This window comes from Strongyloides ratti (assembly GCF_001040885.1).
Source record: "Strongyloides ratti genome assembly S_ratti_ED321, chromosome : 1".
Classification (NCBI taxonomy): Eukaryota; Metazoa; Nematoda; class Chromadorea; order Rhabditida; family Strongyloididae; genus Strongyloides; species Strongyloides ratti.
This window is the reverse complement of record NC_037307.1, coordinates 10,013,180-10,038,119: the sequence shown is the minus strand read 5'-3', so window position 1 is coordinate 10,038,119 and position 24,940 is coordinate 10,013,180. Positions and strand designations below refer to the sequence as shown.

Sequence of the window (24,940 nt, the reverse complement as noted above, 5' to 3'; positions counted from 1 at the left end):
TATTATAAATAAAAAATTTTACCTCCACGCATCATGGTCTTTTACATCATCAAAGATATATCAAATGTGAATAAAATAAAAATTTTCTATCATATATTCTTTTATCACTCCACCCATTTTTGGTTGATTACGATTTTAGGTGTTTGGTATATTAGAAGTAAAAATGGTGTGAATGTATTGGAGAATATATAATGTAAACGTTTGTGTTGGTGAACGACCTACCGACCGATTCACCCACAGACCATTCTCCTATATATTTTTTATTAAATATCTATCATATTAAAATTATACTACATATACACCACCTCCTGCCCCAGAATCCCCCTTTCTTTTCCCTTTTTCCGCTTTCTTTAAAATTATTTTTATATTAAATATTTTATATAAATATATTTTATATTGTTATTATATATTATATTTTCCTTTTTAATTTATATATAATTAAGTTTCCACTTTCACCTAATAAGTTGTAATAATTATTTTTATTTAGATTAAAAATATTTAAATCAAGAAAAAAAAATATTATTAATAGAAAAAAAAAAGAATAGTTAAAAAGATTTATAGTTTTTTTTTATTATATCTTTTAAAAATAAACATAAAAAAAAAGCTTTTTTATTTTAATCTATATTAAAAAAAAAGATTTATTATTGTTAATTTTTTTTTCTACTTATCAAGAAAGAAAAAGTTTTTTTTTTCTATATTATTTTGATTATCTATTATATATAAATATTAAAAAAATATGGATGCTTTTCAATTAATGACAAGTATATTATCACAAAATTTAAACAATCAAAATGGTGTTCAGACAAATTCATTTAGAATATCACCTTTAACAACAGTTAATTGTATTTTTCCTGCAACAGCTGCCGCTGCTGAAGCTGCTGGTCTTCATGCAACAGCTACCTTCTCCACAGATTCCTCCTCAATTCAATCAGCATCTGGAAGTTCCAGGACAACAATATCATCACTACCAAATGAAGAAGCTAAAACAACAGCAACGGTAATTGGTAATAATCATAATAATTCATTTGGTTCAATGACAAATATCCTAGCAATACCTAATAATATTCGAGCATCAATACAATCAGCTTTTAAACCAATTTCTGGAAATCAACAACAGATAAATAATTACCCCACTACCACTTTAAGAGATGAATTTCCACAAAATTTTTTTAGTAATGCTTTTGCAAATTTAATTACACCTCCTGATTTATCTGAATCAACAACCAGTTCCTCAAATGATAGTAAGTTTTTTTTTTTTAATTTATTTTATCTTAAAAAAATATATATTTTTTTTTTTAACATTATATTAATCTTTTATTTATCAAATATCATTAAATACTTTTTTTTATGTATAATATTACATAAAAAAAAATTAATTTAATCAAGATAGATTACACTTTAATATACAATATTAATCTTTTAAAGATATATTATCTTCATCTGTCTATAGTAATAAATTATAAAAAAAAAAGAAAATGAATTTGTTACTTTTCCTTAAACAAGTCTTTACTTTTGTTATAAAATTTTCTCCATATACATCTTTATATTATGTCTATATGGATGTATATTTTATATTTAAAGATAATGATAGATAAAGATAATAGAAACCTAGTTTTTAATAGATATCATTATAATGTATCTCTTTTTACTTTAAATTTGTTCCTATCTTGACCTCAGGTAATGGTATTTTACTTTTACTTTTATTGTCTTGTTCATTTATATGAATGTATTCTTTAGGATAATCTATAAATCTTTTTATATTTAATTATGTAGACATGGTATATTTTATTATTAAGACAAATGTTATGATAACCGGATTTTTGTATAAATTTTTATCTTTTAGTAAAAGTGGTTTTAAGATTAATGTATGGTGTTATTATTATTAAATATGTCTGGAAAATTTTTAAAAATATATCAAAAAGACTTCCTAAATTATTTAATAATAAAAAGTAGGTTTTTCTTTAGTATATATTAATTAATTATAATTTTAGTAAAAGTTTTTTTTTTTTTATATATTTTTAAAATAGGGGAAATTATTATTAAAATAATACTTGTTATAAATAATAGGTGAAGAGTATTTTATAAATATTTATGTTGTAAATGTTTTCATTCTTCAATGATGTTTAACGAAAATTATTACTTTTTTAAATTAATTGTATAATTTTTACCTAAAATTACAAGGTTACCTACAAATTTTATATTTTTATCCTTGAGAGTTCTCCCTATTTTATATAACTATTAGTAATATTTATTTTTATAAAATAATATTCGAAAGAGAAAAAGGAATTTAAAATAAAAAAAAAAAAAAAGTTATAGTATTAAAAAGAAAGTATAAGATATTATTCAATAATTATGTGTTCCTTATTTTTTGTGTTTTGATCATGATCATCAATCTTTATTAAATTTTCTCTTTAAAAGTTATCAATAAACAAAATATTATATTTTATTTTTGAATGAAAAATAGAAAAAAAAATTTTTTTTTTTTTTTGCTAATTATTTGTGTATCTTTTTTTTTGTATAATCAAATATATTAAAAATATTTAATGAGTATAAAAGAATGATATGAATAGATGAGAGAAGACCTTGACTTTCTTTTTTTTTACTTTTTGAAAAGGAGAAAAAGTATTTTAATAAATTATCTCTTAATATTCTATGGAGATTGGTTTTATTTTTATTGTAAAAATTTATAAGATGTGTGAGTAAAAAAATTATTAAAAAGAAAAATGATTTTATGGAAAAAAAATAAATATTTTTTAAAGAGTGAATCAATATTAAAGTTTGATAAAAAAATTTATAATTTTGTTACATTTAAAAAAAAGTATATTAAAAAAAATTTTTTTATTGTTATAAGTTACAAAAGAAAGTATGGAATAAATTTTAAATGATTTTTTTTTATAGATTCCACAACATCATCCTCCCCTGATAGTACGTTAGCAAAAACAACATTTCTTTGTCAGGTTTGTTCTGATAAAGCTTCCGGTTTTCACTATGGTGTCTTTGCTTGTGAAGGTTGCAAAGTAAGTTTACTAGTAAACAAGTATAAATGAAATAAGTGAAAAAAAAAAAAGATTTTGCTGATAATTTATTATTTTCAATAAAATGTTTTTTTTTCTTTTCTTATTCTATTTTTAATAGTGAGAATTTTTATCTTAAAATAATATTTTATTCAAACTTTTTTTAGGGATTCTTTAGAAGATCAATTCAGCAAAAAATTCAATACCGACCTTGCTCTAAAAGTCAACAATGTGCCATTGTACGTAACAATAGAAATCGTTGTCAATATTGCAGACTTCAAAAATGCATTGCCGTTGGCATGTCTCGAGACGGTAATGATTTTAACATAAAAAAAAATACATTAATTATTTATGATTAATATATATTTTATCTTAATAATTAACCACCCAAAAAAGATAACATATTTATTTTATTTTTGTTATCAGTATTAATATAAGAGCCCAATGTTTTAAAGAACAAGATTAAAAAATTTACATAAATTCTTTGATTACTGATTATGTAGTTTCTTCTATGTATAGGATACATTATTTATATAACATCTCTCTTAATTTATTTTTCAATTGATATGTGATATCTATTAAATTGTGTGAAGGTCATTATATAATATGATATGTGAATATATATTTTTTGGAGAAGATGATATAATTAATGATTAAAAGTTTGTTTAGGGGTTGAAAGTGATATACATATTAACTTTATTTGAAAAAAAAAAAATTTTTTTTTTGATTTATAATAAATACAATGTAGTGATAAGAAGGTTAATAAAGTATAAAAACATTTTATATAGTATTTTGGTAGGCGATAGATTTTAGGGAAGATAGCAAGAAAGCATGTGATTTTTTATTATTTACTTTACTTTACTTTTCTTTTTTTTTATACTTTTGAATATAAAATAATTAATAGTTTTTGTAATAAAGGTACATATTGTTATCAAAAAATGGTACTTTTACATTTTTCTATTTTTCAATGAAAGATTATGTATATGAATCTTCTTAAAATCATAACCATTAAAGCATCACATTTTTTTTTTTGCTATATTACCATTACATGTAAAAATACAAAATTTAGTTACAAGTTTTCTATATTGCCTAAATGGGACAAGGTGAAATGAAAAAAGGATTTATATATTTATTTTGTTTTGGTATATATATATATATATAAATATACATATATAAAACACAATATATATAATAAAGAGTGAATCACAATTGTTAATAGATAGGAAAATAGAAGAGACCTTGAAATGGAGGTGAAAATTTTTTTTTCAAGTTGGTTGTTTCCTTTTAAATAATATTTTATTATTATTTTTGAGTTAGTTCTTCTTTCGTTTTTATATGAGGTTTTTTTTATTATAGAATTATTTTGGATAATAGAAAATTTTATGACTATATATATTTTTCTTTTATCTTCATATTATTTATAATAGATAATTTTTTTTTACTTGATTTTTATTATACTAACGTTAAAGAAAAAGTGCTTTTTGATTTAGTACTTTATGAAATAAAAAAAATTAATAGAATCTAGGTCATCTTAATAAAAGTTTGTTTTTTTTTTTCATAAATAATACAAATTTTTTGAAGATATAATTTTAAATTTTAAAATAATTTTTTTTTATACAAAAATAAGATAATATATGTTTACAATTTGTTAACTATATATATAAATATATATAAAACAATATATTTAAAAAAAAATATAATTAATATTATTTTATTGTAGCTGTACGCTTTGGAAGGGTACCTAAAAAAGAAAAAGTTAAGATGGTTGAAGAGATGCAAAAAGCTAGTGTTAGATCACATCTTGATTCATTAGCTGTTGAGTTAGAAGATGATCAAGCTCTTGTTTCTGGAATTGAGATGGGATTCAAAGAATTGCGAAGGTCTGTTCAAATGACTTTATCAATGAGTATTAGTCAAAGAATTAGTGAATTAACTAGTGGAATATCTGGTTCATCATGGCATACAACAACTTTGGATCCAAATCAATTTAATCCATTAATAGAGCATGTTTATAATTTTTCTAAATCAGTCAAAGGATTCCATTTATTATTCCCAAAAGATCAAGTTCAATTATTAGGAAAATCATTATATCAAATATATCTTATTCAATTATCAATTCTTCATCCAGAAGAATATTTAAATTCACTTACAGCTGTTCCATTAACAAATCCATTGACAAATTATATATTTCTTCATAATTATTTACCATCAGATCATGGTAATTTATTAAAAGATAGTATTATGGAATTTATTCAAAGATTTAGGATGATGAATTTAAATGAAAAACAAATAGCTATATTTACAGCTTTAATTATGTGCCAACCAGAGAATGGTGTAACAACAACAACCCAATGGCAACAGGCATCAATGGTTAAAATGTTACAGGAAAAATTATGGGTTGCCTTACAACAAAGTCTTATACCATTAAATCCTGATCCAATGTTTTCATTGACAAATCCTTTATTAGTTCAATCATTATTAGCTAGTTTTAATGATTTAAGAAATCTTGCAAATAGTCATATAGATAAGTTATCTAGAATACAGGTAACAACTAAACTTCATCAAAATTTAGTACAACAAATACCATATTTTCAACCATTTACTACTTCAGCAACAGTTGGTCCTATTATTGTACAACAAGGAACACCAAGTCATAACATATCAACAATATCTTTACCATCTCCAAGTCTTTCTTCAACATCCTCAATTCAATCATCTAATAATAATACTATATTAGGAAAAAATAATACTATTTCATCAGTTGTTTCAATTGTTGGAATATCTGGAAATAATAGTAAAAATAATAATAATAGTATTAATAGTAATAATAATAGTAATAGTAGTAGTTTAGCTGATGATATGCCATGTTTAAGAAAAGCATTGGAAAAACCACCAACAATAAATATTAATAATGATATTAATAAAAGGGGTACAATAATTATAACAAAATCTATTGATAGTAATGAAAATAATAATTTAAGAAATGAGAATGTACAACTAAAAGAAAGGTATAGAACAATTTCATCATTATTGGAGACACCAAGTATTATAAAAAATGATAATTTTTATTCATCAGATGGGTATAAAAGAAATCATGTAACTAGTATAACAGAAATTGTTAACAGTGTCGCTAGTAATTATACAAATAATGATACAACTAAAAATGATATTATTAAAGATGAAGTTATTGTTGATCATTCCTCTACCCCTATTATTGAGGGTATTGATGATGAACCATTAGATTTATGTATTAGAAAAGACAAAAATTAACAATATTTTTTTTTTTATTTTATCTATTTCAATTCTCTTTTTTTTTTTGTTATATATATTTATCATTAAGGATATCATATATAGAAGATCTCAATTATCATTTATATTATATCATTCCTATAACATTTATTATAATCTTATTTACTTACCTTTACATTTTTTTTTTTTATTGTAAAAGATTCTTTTGTTGTGTAATTTTATTATAAATTAACATGTTTGATGAGTTGTTTTTTGATATAAAACACCTCTACCTCTAAGATCATTGAACATTATTAAAAAAAAAAAAATGGATTATATAATTATTTTAATAGTATGTAGGACCTGTTAAAGAACTATACCTTATCCGGTTAATTGTTTTTTTACTAGTCTTGGTAGTTTCAGTCAAACAACAAACGTGTTTCATTTCTCGGCGAAATCTTTCTATAAAATTTTTTTGTATAATATTAATTTTTGTTAAAATATTTATATTTAGTTTTTTTTTTATCATAAATAAAAGATATATTAAATATGAAAAAAACATACCACACATAAAATTATATAATATTGGATTTAAACTACAACTTGAATAAACTAAAAATCTTGGAATAAATTTTCTTATAGCAATAATATTTTCATCATAATCCATATAATTAATATTAAATGCTGTTGCAATATTATGAAGGTGAACTGGAAGATAACAGAAAAAAAATACCAAAACAACTAACATTAGCATGTGTGTGGCTCTTTTTCTACTTGCTATTTGACGTTCCCCCAATTGGAGTGATTTTTTTTGTAATATAAGTATCATATGAATACAAAGACCAGATATTATAATTAATGGTATTAAAAAACAAAATAATGTTTGAGATATTTGATAAATTTTTTGAAATTCTGGACTCCAACTTTCTGTACATTTTGTTCCCCACTAAAAATATATAACTATAATTAATAATAAAAAATATATATATACTTACAGTAAAATTTTCTTTATACCTATTTAAATCAAATGGTTCTAATCTTAAGGTATATGGTTCTGGAGTAGATAAAGTAAAAGCAATACCCCATATAATAATAATAACCCGATTAGTTTTCCATAAAGGAAGTGATAATGGTGATGAGATAGCTTTCCATCTTTCAATAGCTATAAACATTAATGTTAAAACAGAAACATAAACTGATGTATTTTGAAAAAGTGATATACTTTTACATAATGTTGAGGAGAACCAAAATGTTTTTGTTAGATCATTAATAACTGTTGGTGGAAGGCAAAAAATTAATACTAACATATCAGATAATGCCAAATTTGTTAAAAATAAATTCATTGATGTCCACTATAATAAAAAATTAAAATAAAAACAATAATAATAACATTAATTATAAAAAAAAATTACATAAATATTTAATACTTACCATATTTTTATTTTTAGCAACTACATAAACAACCATACAATTACCAACAACACCAATAATCATTTGAAGAATAAAAACAAAACCAAAAAAATATTCTAATTTACTTGGCATTAGTAGTTTAACAATCTGTTCAAAATATTCATCATCAGTTAGATTGGTAAAATCTTGATAGTTATCATCATAATTATTAAACTCAACATCACCATTCATTTTTTTTTTTCTTTGAATAATAATTTTTTTTTTATTATATTATAACGGTAATATAAAAATAATATAATAATAATAATATATAAATATTTAATTCTTTATTTCATTAAATAATATGTAATATATTAAAGACCCAAAAATAGTACAAATATAATGATGAAAAAATAATAAATGAGTAGTGAGAAAAAGAAAAATGAATAAAATGTCGAAATTGAGGTTTCAATTCTTATGTATAAGTCTAAAATATTAAAAATAATTAAAAATAGAAAAATATTTGATAGAAAAATAAAAATGAAATATAAAGGAATAAAAAAATATTATATATAAATGAATAGTTTTCTTTTTAATTTATAATTATCATTAAAAAATATGGTAAAAAAAAAGTTTTTAAACTGAACTATTTATCTATAAAAATTTTACTTTATATGCCTATTAAAAGAGATAAATAAATAAATAAATATAGATATGGGTAATGTTATATAATTATTATTATTATAATAAAAAAAAAGAGAAAAGATTTTTATATATTTTAATTAATTAAATAATATAATCATATATTTTTGATGATTGTTATTTTTTATTAAATTATAAGAATTCTTACTATTTGAACTTACATAAAATATAGTATAAAGGGAGTACTAAAAAGTGTTTCATTAAAATTCAGTAATAAAATAATATAAAGGATAAGACTGATTAATAATTATGTTAAAAATTCTATACTATCACAAAAATAGTAACATATATCTTTAATTTTTAAGAACAGCATGAAATAATAAATTTAATGATAAAAATTGATAATATATATATATATTTATCTTTAAAAAGGTTATTTTATGCATATACATATTTTTAGATTAGTTATTTTTGCATGTATGCATGATTATAAATATAAATAGAATTATTAGAAGTAGAGAGAAAAATTAGAAATGACTTTATATGGTAATTAGGTAAAATTTATAGTTTTACTATATTTCTTTAGAAGGATTTTAAAAAAAAAAAAAAAATATTTAAGTTACTTTTTATGGGGAGAAAAGTATAATAGTGGATAGTAAAAATAAAAAAAAAGATAGAAAAATTTTGTGATTTATTATTGAATTAAGTAAACAATAAATTTATGTACTTTTTTTTTTGAAAAATTATAAGAGATAGAAATGAAATGATAGAAGATAGAGATTTATGGAATGTTAATAAAAAAAAATACTTTGATTAAAAAATATTTCTTTTTTTTTAAAAAAATAATTGAAGAGATAGTTTATGAATGATAGTAATAGCTTTTTTTTATATTTCCCTTTTATTAAATTAAAAAGGTAAAAAATAAAGTATACTGTGTTTTATTTATTATAAAATAAATGGAATTTTTTTTAAGAAATATTATTATTTATGTAAAAAGTTCTCGTAGCATTATATGGGATAATTTAGTACAAATAATTTTAATAATGTAAAGTACTTACTGTAATTAAAATATATTAAAAAAAAATGTTCCAATTTGTTTTATGGTAATGATACAAAAATGATTATAAGTATTAGGAAATAATTTTAAATGTTTTTTTTTTATTGTTTTTGTTTATGATATAGTAATAAAAATTAAGAAAACAATTATATTTATTTGTAAAAAAAAAGATATGTTGATTATTAAATATTTTATCTTTAATGATATTTTAAAATAATAAAATAAATATATTTTAAACTTAAGTAAGGTAGAATTAAATATTATAAAAATTTCACAAAGTAATTTGATAGAAAATATATATAACACTTTATTTTACCTTATATCATTTTAAAGAGTTATCAAGAAGTATTTATATTACTCATAAAATAAAGATTAAATAAATAAAATAATATTTATATGGTAAATATTGTGAAATTTATATGGTAATTTAGAAAAAAAAAAATTTTTTTTTTATTATTTGATCTCTTTAGATACAGTGTTAAGGAGATATATTTTAAAGTTAATAGTTTTCATATATATGTTGTCTTTATTGCATATGATCATTATTATTATCATTTACATTCTTTTAATAATATTCAGGTAGATATACATTATCCAACTTGTTTAATTATTACTGAAAAATTTTAAGCTTTGAACTAATAAATAAATATAATATATTATACATATATCTGTATGATTATTAGAATTTTAGTAAATGAAAACTTAAAATATATCTTAATAATTTAAAGGAAAACTTTTAATTTTATAAAAAAAAATAAAATACTTTAATTGGTGAAGTAGTTATTAAGTGGGTTATCTAAAAAAAAAAGTTATTTTGAACATTTAAGAAAAAAAAAAATTTTTGTTATCATTTTAGACATGTATTTATATTTTTGCTATAAAGCCATTTATATTTATTCTTATATTATTAAAAAACTTATTTTTTTAAATTGGTTTTCAATAAATAAATGTATGCTACAAATGGTAGATTTTGGATTTTATTATTATTAATAATAAAAAAGTAAGACATAAATTTGTTTTAAATAATGTTAAATTTAAGATAAATTTATAAAAATAAGGTTCTTTTTTTTTTCTTTTAATAATAATAAGTATTACATTGTTATTTAATAAGTAGTTATTTAGAATATATATTTACTAATATTTTTATGATTAAAAAAAAAGTAATTATATAAATAATATAATAGAGAAGATTTAATAAATTAAATATTTATTAGTTATTTGGTTTTATGTAGTTTTACTAGTACGAAAGACACCACTTTATAAAGTTTATACTTAAGAAAATAAAAAAAAAAAACTTTTTTTAGGAAACACTTATATTATTAAATAAGTTGGGGTAATTTTTTTAATGTTCTAAAGTATAAAGATTTATTTTAATAAATGTTAAAATTTGCTGTTAGTAGAGATTAATATTTTAGTTAAGAATAATGAAGAGTTTTAAAAAAGTTTGAACATGATAAGTAGAGAGTGATGTTCTTCTGTGAAAATTAGTAGTTAAATTAAGATAATTATTTGTTAACAGACAGTAATATAGTTGATGTAATTATTAAGATTATAATAGTATTTTAGATACAATTATATTTCTTTGAAAAATAATCAAATATCTATTAATGAATATTTTCATAATTAAGTATAATGATAAAGAAAATGTGGTTATAAATTTTTAATTATTGAAGTTTAAAAGTGGTAAAATTGTTTTTTACAATGATAAAACAATTTTGTTACTAGTAAATAATTAGTTTATAATTGTTGATTTTATTTTGTTTCTTTTTCCAATAATCGTCTTCGTTATATCTTTTTAAATTTCTAAATGATAACATCATCTAATGTTAATTGAAGTTATTTATTTATTTTTTTTTGCCTTAATTTACTGATTTATTGGTTTAGAAAAATTTTAAAATATATATTTTTAATATCTTAGGAAATTAATGTTAAGATAATTATGTATAATGCTAATGGTTTAAACTTTTAAATTAAAAACACATTAAAAAGGATAAGGTTTTTAAATTAATGCTAGACTAAAACACAAATCTATTAACTAATGTATATAAAAATTTATAAAATTTCTATAATTTTTAACTTAATGCATTTAATTATTGAATTCCAAAAAAAAGGAAAAAAAATAATTTATATATGACATTTTATCATTTCCAATCAACGATAAATAATAAATATTAAAAAAAAAATTTATTCTTATTAAAAATAACTCAAAAACTGTCAAATGTTATTTTATTTAATTTCACATAGCATATAAAGTGTGTAGTAATTTAAAATTTTAATAAAACTTTAAATTTTAAATAAAAATTTTATCAACAAACATTTGGAAACGTTAATAGAAGTAATTTATATAAAAATGACAAAGTATTGTATAATTTTATAGATATGGGAAATAAAAGAAGGGAATACATTTTTAAATTATATTTCATCAGACACATATGCGGTTCAAACTCCAAAAAGAAACAAATGCTTATATATAATAATCATTTATTGAGCAAATTTAAATGCTTAAAAGGAAAGAACTAAATCTTATTTACTTGTTGATAATAAAAATGAGATATTAGGATTATATTTGTTTCTTTTATTTTTGCTTTGTAAAAAGATAAGAAAAAAAAAAGATATATATATAGGGAAATTTTTAAATGATCAAAATTCATCCATCCTGTTTATCTTTGAAATTTTATATTAAAATTAATGGAAAATTTTAATATGAACACTAAAAGTTAACATTTTGTATTATTAAAATGAAAAAAGTTAAAATAAACTCTACGTGGGACTATCGTTAAATTTTCTCATATAAAGTATAATTTTTCTTTAAAATGATAATACAAATTTGATTAAAATTCTATTTAACATGATTGAAATACTTACTCTATTATAAATACATAAATTATGACATACAGATAGTGGGAAAAAAATCTTATTTTTCTTGTACTTATTTTACTTTAAAACATAATTTAAATTACTTTTCTAAAAAATGAACATAATTATAATAGTAGTACTTTTTTTTTACTTTTTAGGTTAAATTTAATTATACTTTAGATAATTTAATGGAAATGTGATATAAATTATTACCATGTCTCAAGTTTATATATTATTTCATTTTGCTTTTTCTTATGAAATCACAATGAAACAAGTATATTATAAAATATAAATATAAAACCAAAATAAAAAAAAAAAACTCCAAAGTTGTAATTTTTAATTAATGAAAAAATTTTTATATTCTTTTAAGAATTATTTTATTTCATTAAGAAAATGATTTTTGCTTATTTAATAAATAAATAAAATGTTTATCCCAAAGGTATTAAAATCTTTACTTATTGATATTATGACATCAAAAAACAAAAACATTAAAAGTAAAAGTAAATATTTATATGAGGCATTTTTATTCCCACCAAACGGAGGTTATTCTCGAAACGATATCGAGAATGGAAAATGTGTACTATTTAAAAAAAAACAAAACTTTTCTTAATGATAATTTGATCAATGATAATAACATTGATAACATCATTCTATTATATTATTTATGCTCATTAGGAAATATATTTATTATTTGGTATAACTTTATGACACTTTCTAAACCATATTATTATATATAATATAGATAAATAACATATTCCCTTAACTATTATATATATTGTTTGTTTGTTAAATTACCATACTCTCATTAGTATCGTTTAAAACTATCATATTTAAAAAAAAAAGTCAAAACTAAAAAACCTGCTTTATTTTTTCATCTTTTTATTTTAATTATTTTTTAATTACCAAAACACATTATACTATTTTTTTTTTATATTGTTAGTTAATTATTATCATTAGTTGAACAATTTCTTTTAAAATATATAAAATGTTTTGATAAAATTTAAATCGTCATTAAACTAACAAATACAAATGAAATTAAATATACAATGTCACACTAAAAAATTCTAATTCAATGAATTAAGAATGTTATATTAAGATAAACATTTATCAATGAAACATATTTTAAAGTTATTCTTTTAAAAAGTTATATTGTTTTGAATTAATATATTTAGAAAAATGTTATATCAATTATCAATATATATTATATATTAAATATCACAATTATTGTATCACTTTAATATCATGTTATTTAAAATAATGTGTTATATATATAAATTTCCTTTAAACTTAAAGATAATTAATGTTATCTTTTAAAAAAAAATATTCATTATACTATTTATCTATGTAAATCAAGAGTATTTAGATATTAATTATAAAGTATTATATATATATATATATTTTATCCAAAAATTTTTATATAACCAAAAATATTTATTAAAAAAAAAATTATTTCTAATTCTAGGAAAAAAAATAGATAATAAAAAAATCGTAATATGGAATATAATGATAACGATAAATTCTCTTATGAGATAATGACAGATTTTATGGTATTGGAAAATCATGAAGAAGAAAATATTTTATTAGATAGTAACAAAGATTATGAATATAAACGTGATGAACTTTTAAGTAAGATAATAGAATTAGAAAAGAAAGACCAGGTTTTAGAGTTACAAACAATACTCAGAAATAGGTACGTTTTAAGGACAAAATATTATATTTAATAAAATTATTCCACTCCCTATCTTTTTTTTTCATTATCTTTTAATTGGTCTTTGTATAGTTATAGTGACATAATTTTAAACTTATTTTTATTCATAACTCAACAATTATTGTGTTAAAATTAAAAACAAAAAAAAATTTTTGAAATATTAAACGATAATACATTTTGAAATGTTTTTATTAGAAAAAAAATGTATTATACTATATAAAAGATAAAAAAAAATATGTAAAATTTTTATAGATAATCAGGTACATATGAATAGATATCTTATTTCAAGAAAGATAAATTTTGATTTAAAAAAAATATTTTTTTCCGAAAAAATTTAGTAAAAATTTTAATGATGTAATTAGGATAATAAATATTATAACAAGAAAAGGAAACTTAATTAAATCTTGTATTTGTTTAAAATTGTTATATTTGTACACGCCACAAAATAAAACAAAAAAAATTATTTACTTTTAATTAGTTTCATAATAAATTAGTATTAAAAGTTTTTTTTTTATAATACCATTTTTCTAAATGTAACAGAACAAGGGTTATATAAAAAAATATTATTAACATATAGTTATTACTACTTTTATAAAAATATGATATTTTTAAAAAAACTAATATCAATTATTAGAAAAAAAAATTATTATTATTATAAATGTTGTTTAATATGTGATGTTTCATTATTTTCTTCATTAAAGTTTAACATAAAGGATGTGTATTAATAGAAAAATAGAAATGAGAAAATGTTAATATATATTTTAAATTTAGATAATTTATTGTCATTAAAAAAAAAAAAAAACTAAATTATTCCTTTGAGTTTATTAAATGATTGATAAATGAGTGATAAGGAATAAATTTATTTTACATAAAAACACGTTTTCAGGAATGTCATTTTTTTGTACTTTTAGAGAAACAAATAATTCTGATTTTGTTTTTCATGCCGATCGCCTTATGAGATTAGTTATTGAAGAAGGATTAAACTGCTTGTCATATAAAGAAGTTGTCGTCAAAACTCCAACTGGAAGATATTATAAAGGATTAGACTTTAAAAAAGGTAATTGTGCAATTTCATTATGTAGGTCTGGGGAGTGTATGGAAACTGCCATGAGACAATGTTGCAGGTAAAAATAAATAAATTTAAATAAAAAATAATAATAATATTTTTTGTTTATTATTTTCAGATCCATGAGAATAGGAAAAATTTTGATATCAGAAAAAGAACAAAAAGTATTATATTCTAAATTTCCTCCTGATATTAATCGTCGTCAAGTTTTATTATGTTATCCTATTCTTGGAACAGGTGAAACGGTAATAAAAGCTTTAAGATTACTGAAAGAACATAATGTTAAAGGTAAAAATATTGTCTTGATATCAATTTTTTCAACAACAAAAGCATTAATAGAAATAGGTAAAGAATTTTCTCATGTTCGTATCATAACATCAGATGTTGGTAATGTACCATTTAATTTTACTAAGAAATATTTTGGAACAGATTAATAAAGAAAAAAAATAAATATAAATAAATAAATAAAAAAAAATTTAAAAAAAAATATAATAAAATATTAAATAAATAGTTAGAAATAGTTAGAAATATTAAATTTAATGTTCATAAAATAACTTATAATCATATAGTTATAATTTTTTATTATACTTGTTATGTTAAAAGGAAAATATTAAAATAATATATCATTTAAAATTATGAAAAATTTCTTTTTAAAAAATTTTTTTTAGGAAATAATAAATATCATGTACTAGAGATTTTTACCAATAACACGCTATCATTTTTTGATTCACCAAATAAGTAAACATTTTATATGTATAGATGTGTGAAGCTCTACTACATAAAACATTTTTTGAAAATCTCAAAGTACACTAAAATATTAAAATAACGTTAAATCTTTAAAATTAAAAATTTTTAAATTATATATATATAATTTAGTTTTAATAATAATAATAGTAAAAAGTACAAAAAAATTTTATATTTATGAAATTGGATATAATAGTGAATGAACATTAAGATAATCTTATGACTAATTTTTTTATAAAAAAAAGAAACCTATTGATGTCTAAAAGAATAATTTTTATTTAAAAGTTACAACATATTATGATAGTCATATTCTAACATCTTGATATATATAAATAATTAATCAAAAAACATATTATTTTGTAATTAATGTAAACAAAAATATTATAATTATTATATTAATTCTTATATACTTGTAAAACTTTATAAATACTTATAATAACGTAAAAAAAAAAAACAATATTAAAAAAATATTTTTTGGAGCAAAAAAAAAATACTTTGAAAAAAATAAAATTCAAAGTTATTATAAAGAAAATGTTTTGCAACTTTTAAAAATGATTTTAAACATAATGAAATGTTAAATTCAAATGAGACGTCGATATAGAATATCTTTTTTGAAGTGTCAATCTTTTTTAATATAAGTTTTTGTTATATTTTGTTACCAGTTTTCTATCATTATTAGTAATATATGTTTTAAATTAAATTACATTTATAAAATAAAATCAAAGATTAAATCTTTTCTTCTTTTAATAAATATTTTAAATAAGTCTTTCTCTAAAACTTTTCACCTATAAAAATTAGTTTATACAAAAAAAATTGTTTTCTTGTTAACATGAAATCTAATTATTAATAAATAGTACAATATTTATCACAAAAATGTTTAATTTAAAAAAAAAAAATTGTAATGTCTAGCCTCAATGAATCATAACAGTGGGTGTTGCTTAGTTATGATAATGAGATAATTTAACCAATTATTTAAAATCATGGTCTATTATTTTGTTGACATTATGATTATAAAGCTAATTAACTTTTTATTTATGTTTAGATAAAGTTTAAATATCAAAAATGTTTTTAGAAACATTAAATGATTAAATCTTATGATATCTTTTAATATAACATATATGTAAAATAGTATAAATAATACTATAAAATAACCATATTAATATATGTGATAAAAATAATCACGTAAATTAAAAATATATGTGAATAAATATATTTTAAAATTTCTATTATATTATATTATAATAACTATATTATATTTAGTGGCAAATATAGAAAAATTAGAGAGAGAATTTTAAAATACATAAAAGATTAGTTATAAAATGATCCATAAAGAAATTTTAAAAATCCAATAAAATTATAAAACAACATTAAAAAGTATTATTCATAAAGAAATTTTTTTTTTATTTTAAATAATTTTTCAAAATAATATTCTATCAAAATTATAATAAAAAAGGTTACATTCATTTAAAATTGAAAATACTAAAAATTGTTACCATATATTATAATTTATTCAAGATACTATTTTAAAATATTAATATATTAAAAAAAAATTTTGTAAATATCTTAAAAAAAAATTGTATTATATAATAAGGAAAAAGATAATTTAATACCGGGTATTTGACAACAAATTATTTCTGTTGATGACATGATATTAAAAATTTTTATTATTTTCTTACATCATCATTTTAACATAAAATTTTTTTTTTTTTTTATATAATTTCCTAATAATTATTTAGTATATATATTTTTCATTAAAGTTTTATTTAAAAAAAAATAAAGAGTTTATACTTTTTAATACTTAAAAATAACTAAAAAGATTTGTTTTAAGGTTTAGCTTTTTTTTTTTAATATTTTAAAACTTAATGACGTATATATATATTTATAAAAGTATTATATTTTATTTTTGTTCTTTAAAATAAATAGGATATTAAAGTTGTTTAGAGAAGAAAATTAAAAAATTATAATAATTTAAAAAAATATTTATTTTTATTTAATAAAAAAAATTATCGATATTAGAAAATTAAAGATATTAAAATTTATTTTCAATAATAATAATGAATAAATTTTTGTAAATTAATAAAATAATTTTTTTCAATGTCAGATTTTTGTCAGTTTTTAGAAGTTTCTTTGTTCTGTTAAATTTCTTTTTGTTTAAATCTGTAAAAAGTATAATATGCTAAAATTGATATAATGATAAAATAAAATATTCACATTAATACCAATTAAAATAAAATTACAATTCAATGGAATGAAAAAATATATTTATTTGGTAATACATATATATACGTTTAGAAACAAGAGAAATAATTTAATATAATTATAGATTTAAATATATTAACAAAGAAAGATTAACAACACCAACCTTCATTTTCAGGTTCTATTTCAGTATCTTTTTTAAGAAGAATTTTCTTGTCTTCAAATGTTTTTCGTTCCTCATCACTTTGAACATGCATTGGTTTTGCTTGCCTTAATTTATGAACTAATGTCATAAAGATACTTTCTATATGATCAGCTTCTGAATCCATTAATGCTGATGTTTCAAAAAGAACCATGTCATTTTGATCAGCAAATTTCAAAGCATCCTCTATATTAACTTTATGTTGACTTTCTAAATCACATTTATTACCAATTATTATATGAGGAACATGTTTTCCTGTTACTATAGCATTTTGTTTACATTGTTCTATCCAAAATTGAAGAGAATTAAAACTTTGTGGATTTGTTACATCATATACGAAGACCACTGCATTTACATTCCTATAATAATGAGCTACAATTGATTGGCGGTATCTTTCCTGTCCAGCTGTATCCCATAATTGAATTTTTATCAATTCATCATCTATCAAAAGTTGACGTTCCCTAAAATCTACCCCAATAGTTGATTCTGTTGATTCAGGAAAACGACCATTACAAAAACGAAAAGAAAGGCATGTTTTACCGACATAAGCATCACCAATAATTATTACTTTAAATGTTCTCCTACTTTTGGCAAGAGCTTTCAAATTAGTTCCTGGTGGAATTGAAGCAGAGGCAACGGGTGACTTAAGTTTATTATTAAGATCACTCACTGGATATGGAACAAATTTTGGTTTTTTAACATCACTAACTGTTGGTTGTTGTACTGATGGTTGTGGAAGTGATATTGAAACTAAATTATTAATAGATTGTGGTGTTTCTTCATTTGAAATATTTTTATTTTCTACCTGATTTGTATCATGATTCTCCATAATTTTAATTTTAAAAAAAAAATTACACAAATAATAGTACTTTTTTTCCTAAGTTAGATAAGAAATATGAAACAACTTAATACTAAAGGATATTAGATAAAGTTTTTACTTTTTTAAAAAATAATAATAGTTTCCACGCGTCCCGTGATCGTGGTTTTATTTGGTATACTACTTTAACAATTCACCAGCTGTTTATTTTAACAATTGGTAAAATATTTCCTTTATTATTATTGTCTTGAAAAGATATAAATCTAAAGTTTAAAAAATATTCTAAATTTAAAAAAATAATAATAATATTATTATTTCTGACAATGTGTTATATTTTTTTAAATTGAAATAAAAAATATTTAACACTTTATGCTAAATATTTTTTTTTATAGAAAAATCACACCAACTGACAAATATTTATTACAACAAATTTAAGTTTTATAATAATATTAAAAAAATTTGATTTTTATAAAATCTAATTAATTTTTAATTGAAATAAAAGATATTTTCAAGTATTAAAATTAATCAAACAAAAAAAAACTTTATTTAAATTTTAATAAAATAAAAAAAAAACAACATAAAAATTTGAATTTTTAAAATTTTCAAATATTACCACTTCAAATTCAAAATTAAACTATAAAAAATATTTGTAGTATAGTTAAAGGTAGTAGTATTTTTTTGCATCATAAAATTTGAACGTCTGTTGTTTTGGATATTGGCAATGTTCAACTTTATGGCCCTTATGTATTTTATTGATTTTAAAGTGTATCTTTTCAGTATAATTTTTCTATATGCCTTATATTAGTAATATATTAATATAAAAGAATATTAACTGATATTTTAACTGTCAAGAATAATATTTTTATATGTTGCTAAGTAATATTTTGTTTACATGTAAAACTTATTTTCTATGAAAAGAAATTATTGATGGTAAATTATTTTGAATTTATAATATAATAATTATGAGTAGAGTTAGTAATTCAAGTATTGGGTAAATTTTTATTAAAATATTTATATAAAAATTAATTTTTTATTTAGTAAAAGTCAAAAAGTTGAATTGGAGGCTCATCCAACTGAACCTGCTATTATTGTAAATTATACACCTAATGTTAATGATAATAAAGGAACTCCTGTTAAATCATCACAATCAATGTAAATTTATTTTTTTTTAACTATTATCAAATATTGTTATAATTTTTTAGAGTTTATTTAAAAGATCTCAAAGAAAATATTGATATATCATATTTATCTAAACATATATTGTCAAAGACACCAATAATACCAGAACATAAATTATCAGATCTTGAACAGTTATGTTATTTTATAGTTAAAAGATCTTTAATGAATAGTAGTAGTAATTCACCAATTATTAGTTCTAATCTTCCACAGGGTACAATTCCTGGTGATATAACAAAATTAAGTAATTATATAGAAGATTTATATGAAGAGTTACCAGAAAAAACAAAAGCAGCAAGTGCTATTTTATCATTAGCTTGTGATAATATAAATTTATTAAAATTATCACAAAATGAAACATTAATACCAATATTAGTTAGAGTTTTTAGGGATGATTGGAAAAAATCATATGATTTAGCTATAAATATTACAATGATATTTGTTCAATTTTCTCAATATAGTAATTTTCATACAGTTATTGGACAAAATAAAATTGGCTTATTATTTATTCAGATGATTGAATTTGAACAAAAAAGAAGAAGTGCTTGGTTAAAAGAATTAAAAAATTATAGTGAAAATGATAAAAGTGGATCTAGTAATGGTAATTCAAAAAAAAAATGGGAAGTTGCTATAAAAAAACAGGCACAACTTTTGGCTTCAAGTTATCAATTATTATTATTTATTGGTGATGACATGAAGACTGAAGTTAAAATTGTTAATAAAGGAATAATTCAATTATTATCAAATTGTCTTACACTTCAACCATCAATACCTTTACTATTAGTTGTGTTAAATTTTTTATGGAAATTAAGTTGTTTTGTTGAAAATAAACAAACATTTATTGATGAAGGTATCATTGAAAAGATATGTTCTAATAAAATTGTTAAATCAAAAGATTTTCGATCAGATGCTGAATTAAGAAATGTTGTTTTTAAAATATTATTTAATTTATCATTTGATGAAATTCTTAGAAAAAGAATGGTTAAACAAAATATTATTACATATATTGCACCATACCTTGAAGGACCATATCATTCAATTACAGCAAGAAATTTAATCTACCAATTAAGTATTATTGATGATGCTAAGGCAATGATAACATTTTCCGATATTATTACAATATTAATGAGAAAGGTCATTGAAAAGAAAGCTGATAATATAGATAAATCATTATTAATAAATGTTTCACTTGAAAAAAGGAATGCTCAATTAATTTGTGGATCTAATGGTAAAGGATTAGAATTTTTAATTGATCTAGCAATGGGAAGTAATTATTGTGATGAAAATGAAAAAGAAATTGATAATTTATTAATAAAAGTTGTCAGAAATGTTGCTTCACATAATGGTGCAACACAAAGTATATTTAATGATCATAAATATATGGAAATGTTTATAGAAATGTTTATAGTAAAATGTTATAAACCATATATGAAATTTATGAAAGAAAATAAAGGTAACGAGGAAAACTTTTTTAGAGATAACAAAAATTTAAAAGATTATTCTTTTGGTTTGGATTGCCTTGGGACAGCTGTCCATATACAATCTGTTGATTGGATTGAAGTATGTGATAAATATGAAATATTTAACATTTTAAGTAGTGCCTTTGTCAATGAAAAAAAGAATGGTGGTGTTTCTGATGACATGTTACTTCAATTATTAATGTTTTCTTCAACAATAGCAACAACAGAAGTTGGTGCGCAAAAAATATTAGAAAATTCTGATGATTTAATAAATCTTTTAAATAAAAAACAGGAAGATGATGAAATAGTAATACAAATAGTTTATCTTTTTTATAAACTTCTTATTCATGAATCATGTTGTATAATATTAATGGATACAACAAAAAAGAAATCAGAGATAGCTGCTTATTTGATTGATTTGATGCATGATACTAATGAACCAATAAGAAATATGTGTGATCAAGCTTTACAAGTAATATCAGAATCATCCAAAGAATGGGCTAAAAAAATTGATGGAGAAAGATTTCGATGGCATAATGCTCAATGGTTAGAAATGATAAATGATTCGATATCAGATATTGAGAATATAGATTTAGCTGGTGATTCATATTATGATAATGGAAATGTAGTTTTAGATGTTGATGAATTTTTAAATAATGATAATGAATTAGATGATTAATTTTTTTAAAAAAGTTTTAATATTTCTAATTTACTTGATTACATTTTGTTGTTTTATATATATATTTATAATTATTATTTTATTTTTATCTTCTTGTATTTATGTATATATGGCAATATATTAATTATCAATAAATTTTTATTATATATTTTTATTTAAAAAAATTATATTTTTTCTTTGAAAACTTAGAAATGAATATCATTTTAAAATTTAATTATTAGTAATCATAAAAATATAACAAAAATTATTAATTATTATTGTTAAAAAATTTGTAGAGATTCATCGGGACTATGAAAATGAAAATAAAATAAGTAGATGGATTATATATACATAAATATTACAGATTCTTTTTTTCTAATATTTCCTTAGTAAAGCTATTATTAATATTAAAACTATAAGTATATAATTGATAGAGGCTTTCATTGAACTGTTAATATTTTTACAAGTATTATTAAAAGTTGGCTTTAATACTTTACATATTGCTACCATTAATTCTCTTTTTAAACGTTCACTAAAAAAAAATTGAATATTTAATAATAATAATAATAGTAAACTTACGTTTTTGCTAATTTAACTTCAGGAGTCTGTGGATATCCATAATATTCAATTTTATTAATTTTATACTTATCATACTTCTTTTTAACATCATTTTCAGTTAAATTATTTTTTATTATATGCCTTATCTGAGTGATAGCATTAAACTCATCATAACAACTTTCAAACCATGTTATAGCTGTTAACTTTACTTTCATATAAGATTTAAAATTTTCTATACTAAAATTTTGCCTTGATCCCTCTGAACCAAAATAATTACTAGGTAATTTCTGTTGATCAAAAGTAAAATAATCATGAAGCATCTTAGTCATATATGAATTGGATATTGTTTTAATTTCATTATCATCCTCTCTATGTTTTCTTATGCTAACTTTTTTTCCATATCTTGATTCTTCAAGAACCATCAACACTACATCATTACAATTATTTGGATCATACGATGATGGATCTTCATAAGGTACTATTGTTACACCATCTATGTCATTTCCTTTGGCCAATGAAATACCAGTGACATCAGAAACCAACCAAAATAATCTTTTTTTATTTGGTTCAAACATAACAAGAATAAATTTTTCATCCTTCTTCACAACATAATGTCTTTGAATTCTTTGATAATTATCAACAAAATTACTATTTTTTATCATTTTAAGTTTTGGTTTATTTATCAATGCTAATGATGGTATATATGCATAAGCTAATGGATCAGCCACAATATAATCTTCATCATAAGAAAATGTTTCACAACATATACTAAATTCTGTTGATGGTTGATAATATGATAATGATATTGTATTATCAAGTTCATTTAAATTAAAATTTGAAACAAAATCAAATAACTGTTCTTTTTGAAGTTTTTTTATCAATAATGAATGACAGTTATCTATTCCATTTACCTGTCTATTTATTTCTAATGAATATGGATCTGTTTTAATTAAAGACCACGTCAAACCAACTAATTTTGTTGTTAAATTATTTTTAAGCATAAATAATGGTAAATCAAAAATATTTTGTGAAGTGTCTTCAAAATTAAAATGTTTATCATCATTTAATTGTTGAGGTATATAATTTAATTGACTACTATTTTGTCCTTGATCAAAAATTAAAAATACCATTGGTGAGGGAGAATTTCTATAAGGTTTCAGGGTATTATATTCAATGATATTGGTTGTTTCATAGGGAAAATTTATAGATAAAAATAAAATTTTACCTTCTGATGGATCGAGGATTAAGATAATATATCTATTATTATCTTTACCAAGTCCTGGCCAATTTAAGTCAGGTGGTGTTATTGTGAAGAAAGAATCTATTGGTGTCATTTCAGGATGCCCATGAATTTCTTTTTTTTTCCCCATATCTATATTAAACTCATGATCACATGCTGTATAATTACCCGATTTGGGAAAAAATGTCACTCGAGGAAATATTTTTAAATTATCCAAAAAATGAGATGAAAATGTTGGTACTTGAAATAATCTTGAACCAAGAGAATGAAATTTTGAAAGATTAGGTGGATTTAGGCAATCAATAGAATTCTTAAAAAAAAAATTAAAATACAATAAAACTATTAGAATATAAAAATACTTACAACTTTATTTTTTTGTTGATATTTAAAATACCTTTGATCACATAATGTTCTCCATTCATCACCAAACCAAAATAAATTGACATCTCCAGTTAACTTTTTTGTCTTCTCAATACATTCCTCATGATGTGTACAAAATTTGGAAGATTTTATCAAATTAATAATGATAAAAATAAAAATAAATAATGTATAGAAATACTTGAACATAATTTTAAGAATACTTTAATCATCAATTTGGTTTTCTTTTCCTACTTAAATATTCATACTATAAATAATTTCTTTTATTTTAAATAATAGTTGAAAAAAATCTAAAAAAAAAAAGATAAAAGATATATATAGTAAGGAATATTAAATTTGAAAAAAAAAGATTAACAAAAAAAATAGTTATCTTTTTCTTGTCAATAATAAATATATAAACGCCAACTGGGATGATAAATAATTTTTAAAATTTACCCATTTACAAATATTAAATAGTTATCTTAGAATTTTAATTTAAATTTGTAAGTATTTTATCATTATGTTTGTTTTTAAATATATTCTCAAATCGCTAATGAAGAGACACTAAAAAT

At 19.8% G+C, this 24,940-nt stretch overlaps 7 protein-coding genes across 7 annotated transcripts; 3 read left to right on the top strand and 4 right to left on the bottom strand.

Annotated features, from left to right (window-relative positions):
• Positions 1-736: 736 nt before the first annotated feature.
• Positions 737-6,284, top strand: SRAE_1000310300 (Nuclear hormone receptor, ligand-binding, core domain and Zinc finger, nuclear hormone receptor-type domain and Steroid hormone receptor family and Nuclear hormone receptor, ligand-binding domain and Zinc finger, NHR/GATA-type domain-containing protein; the record flags this gene model as incomplete). The annotated part of the gene is made up of 4 exons (XM_024650256.1): positions 737-1,241; positions 2,899-3,017; positions 3,182-3,326; positions 4,735-6,284. The coding sequence occupies 4 exons, from the start codon at positions 737-739 to the stop codon at positions 6,282-6,284; spliced, it is 2,319 nt and encodes a 772-aa protein (XP_024504051.1).
• Positions 6,285-6,491: 207 nt separating this feature from the next.
• On the bottom strand, positions 6,492-6,909 carry SRAE_1000310200 (Hypothetical protein; the record flags this gene model as incomplete). The annotated part of the gene is made up of 3 exons (XM_024650255.1): positions 6,492-6,537; positions 6,623-6,704; positions 6,807-6,909. The coding sequence occupies 3 exons, from the start codon at positions 6,907-6,909 to the stop codon at positions 6,492-6,494; spliced, it is 231 nt and encodes a 76-aa protein (XP_024504050.1).
• A 28-nt stretch (positions 6,910-6,937) lies between these two features.
• SRAE_1000310100 (G protein-coupled receptor, rhodopsin-like family and GPCR, rhodopsin-like, 7TM domain-containing protein) lies at positions 6,938-7,883 on the bottom strand (the record flags this gene model as incomplete). The annotated part of the gene is made up of 5 exons (XM_024650254.1): positions 6,938-6,950; positions 6,989-7,188; positions 7,238-7,404; positions 7,465-7,594; positions 7,674-7,883. 5 exons carry the CDS (start codon positions 7,881-7,883, stop codon positions 6,938-6,940), a joined length of 720 nt encoding a protein of 239 aa, XP_024504049.1.
• A 5,835-nt stretch (positions 7,884-13,718) lies between these two features.
• Positions 13,719-15,394, top strand: SRAE_1000310000 (Uracil phosphoribosyltransferase homolog; the record flags this gene model as incomplete). Its single annotated transcript, XM_024650253.1, has 3 exons — positions 13,719-13,876; positions 14,806-15,018; positions 15,079-15,394. The coding sequence occupies 3 exons, from the start codon at positions 13,719-13,721 to the stop codon at positions 15,392-15,394; spliced, it is 687 nt and encodes a 228-aa protein (XP_024504048.1).
• Positions 15,395-18,052: 2,658 nt separating this feature from the next.
• SRAE_1000309900 (Small GTPase superfamily and Ran GTPase family and Small GTPase superfamily, Rho type and Small GTPase superfamily, Rab type and Small GTP-binding protein domain and Small GTPase superfamily, Ras type and P-loop containing nucleoside triphosphate hydrolase domain-containing protein) lies at positions 18,053-18,931 on the bottom strand (the record flags this gene model as incomplete). The annotated part of the gene is made up of 1 exon (XM_024650250.1): positions 18,053-18,931. One exon carries the CDS (start codon positions 18,929-18,931, stop codon positions 18,053-18,055), a length of 879 nt encoding a protein of 292 aa, XP_024504047.1.
• A 950-nt stretch (positions 18,932-19,881) lies between these two features.
• SRAE_1000309800 (Armadillo-like helical domain and Armadillo-type fold domain-containing protein) lies at positions 19,882-22,234 on the top strand (the record flags this gene model as incomplete). The annotated part of the gene is made up of 3 exons (XM_024650249.1): positions 19,882-19,910; positions 19,958-20,071; positions 20,122-22,234. 3 exons carry the CDS (start codon positions 19,882-19,884, stop codon positions 22,232-22,234), a joined length of 2,256 nt encoding a protein of 751 aa, XP_024504046.1.
• A 354-nt stretch (positions 22,235-22,588) lies between these two features.
• SRAE_1000309700 (Hypothetical protein) lies at positions 22,589-24,578 on the bottom strand (the record flags this gene model as incomplete). The annotated part of the gene is made up of 3 exons (XM_024650248.1): positions 22,589-22,745; positions 22,793-24,321; positions 24,375-24,578. The coding sequence occupies 3 exons, from the start codon at positions 24,576-24,578 to the stop codon at positions 22,589-22,591; spliced, it is 1,890 nt and encodes a 629-aa protein (XP_024504045.1).
• Positions 24,579-24,940: the final 362 nt, after the last annotated feature.